The 1,884-nt window shown below is 33.6% G+C and overlaps 1 protein-coding gene across 1 annotated transcript in view; it reads left to right on the top strand.

Annotated features, from left to right (window-relative positions):
• The window catches only part of LOC107675858 (zinc finger and BTB domain-containing protein 16-A-like), a gene marked incomplete at its 5' end in the record, with an annotated part of 8,083 nt that extends 7,136 nt beyond the window's left edge, over positions 1–947 (top strand). Inside the window, one exon of the mRNA XM_016470351.1 lies at positions 387–947. Within this exon, the coding sequence (XP_016325837.1) occupies positions 387–616 (230 nt within the window). The remainder of the gene's footprint in view (positions 1–386) is intronic.
• Positions 948–1,884: the final 937 nt, after the last annotated feature.

The raw sequence follows: 1,884 nt of genomic DNA, 5'->3' as shown, positions 1-1,884 counted from the left end.
ACTTTAACTAGTTAATTGCCAAGGAAACATTTCTATTTTTTTTGTTTTTGTTTTTAAGTTTAATATTTATATTTGATATATTTTTATTTATTTGTCTATCTATCAGCTGTATAGATTATTGTACTTATGTACTTAAGTACTTGTACTTCTAAGCTTTTTTTAAGCTTAATATTTATATTTTTTACATTTTTATTTAATATTTTATTATATTTACTTTATATTTTATATATCTATATTCCAATTAACCAAAAAAATATATATATATTTTTTTTTTTTTGTAATAGTTTTAGTTAACAATAACAACACTGATTACAGATTTGGTTAGGGATTCTGGCAAATCATGTTGAAACCTTCAGCTCAGTTCTTTCTCCTCATCTCTCTTCCAGGTGAAAAACCATTCGAGTGTCGGCTGTGTGGCCAGCGTTCACGTGACTATTCGGCTATGATCAAGCATCTGCGTACTCACGGTGGCGCCACTCCTTACCAGTGCACCCTGTGTCTGGAGTTCTGTAGCAGCCTGGCAGCCATGCAGAAACACCTGAAGAATCACCCCACGCAGGACTTCCCTCCAGACTGGAGCCTGAGCAGCACGTACCTGTACAACTGCCACACCTGAGCCCTGCGCGATAAAGCATGTAGATATGGAAAATTTTATACAGATTTGATATTTTGAATACTTTTATTAATCTATTTTGAAGCCATTACTAATATGATTATATATTTAATATACATACAAAGGGCATTTATGTCAGTTGATTTTTGTTTTCGTTGAAGACGTCTTGGGTGAACACTTCACTCACCAATTAAGATGAAGTAGACAGTAATTTGCCAATGCTTATAACTTTCTCTGTGAAATATCATCACAATAGCATAAAAAATATTTGTTTGTTTATTTATTGAGATGGTCAAATCTGTACCATTTATATAAGCACTCACTATGTGATCTATTTACACACTGTATAAAATCTTTTAATAAAAGCATTATGGTCAAAATGGTCAGTGTCTGTTTTAATGTAGAAAAATGCAGCATACAGAACAGCAAGTAGCTTCAGTATGTGACAGCATATTCTGTATAAATGGATTTAAGGCAGTAAGTGTAGAGATATGTATTTATTTATGTCTTTGACAAAACATTTCCATTTACAGCAATTATGACAGAAGGTTTTAAGATTAAAAGCTATGTAGTAAAGTAACAATAAGACAGAATAGACATTTTGAATGGCCATCAATGGTGAAAAGATGCTTAAGAGTGTAGTTCTGCCATCTATCAGCAGAAGCTGCCATGCAGGTCAAATAACACGAGGAGGAAAGTTTTCATCTTTCTCAGTCTGGAAAAACCGGTCGTGTGGTTGCAGCGATGATTTGCGGGAAGTATAGCCTAATGACACTGGGGTTTAATGTGTGATGCAATCAGATGCTTAAACATTACAACTTTTGTTGATTTCGATTGCTTCCATTGTCCTCATTTGCAAGTCGCTTTGGATAAAAGCGTCTGCTAAATTACTGTGTAATATGTAAATGTGCAACACCGCATTGATGCTTAATTGTAGTTTACTGAACCTCTGTACATCAAGAATAACCAAAGATTTTGCAACAGAATGGCAAACATACCCTAACTTGAGCAATTATACATCAACAATATGGAGATATTCTTTCAAGGGTAATAAAATGGACTGGAACAATTGTTTTCATGTAAAATACATTTATTGCTTTTGTATTAGACAGCGCACATACATACACACACACACACATATATACACACACAAAGTATTTGTAGGCTGGTTCGCCTCAGTGCATTCCAATGCAATGCTTCAGTTTTAACCATAACAGTGAAAGAGTTCAAGGTAAGAATCAATTACAAACTTTTCAGTTTTTACAACAAAT

Source organism: Sinocyclocheilus anshuiensis, unplaced genomic scaffold, assembly GCF_001515605.1.
Source record: "Sinocyclocheilus anshuiensis isolate Anshui unplaced genomic scaffold, SAMN03320099.WGS_v1.1 scaffold1832, whole genome shotgun sequence".
Lineage (NCBI taxonomy): Eukaryota > Metazoa > Chordata > Actinopteri > Cypriniformes > Cyprinidae > Sinocyclocheilus > Sinocyclocheilus anshuiensis.
The sequence above is the reverse complement of the archived record's forward strand: the minus strand, read 5'-3'. Positions and strand labels throughout refer to the sequence as shown.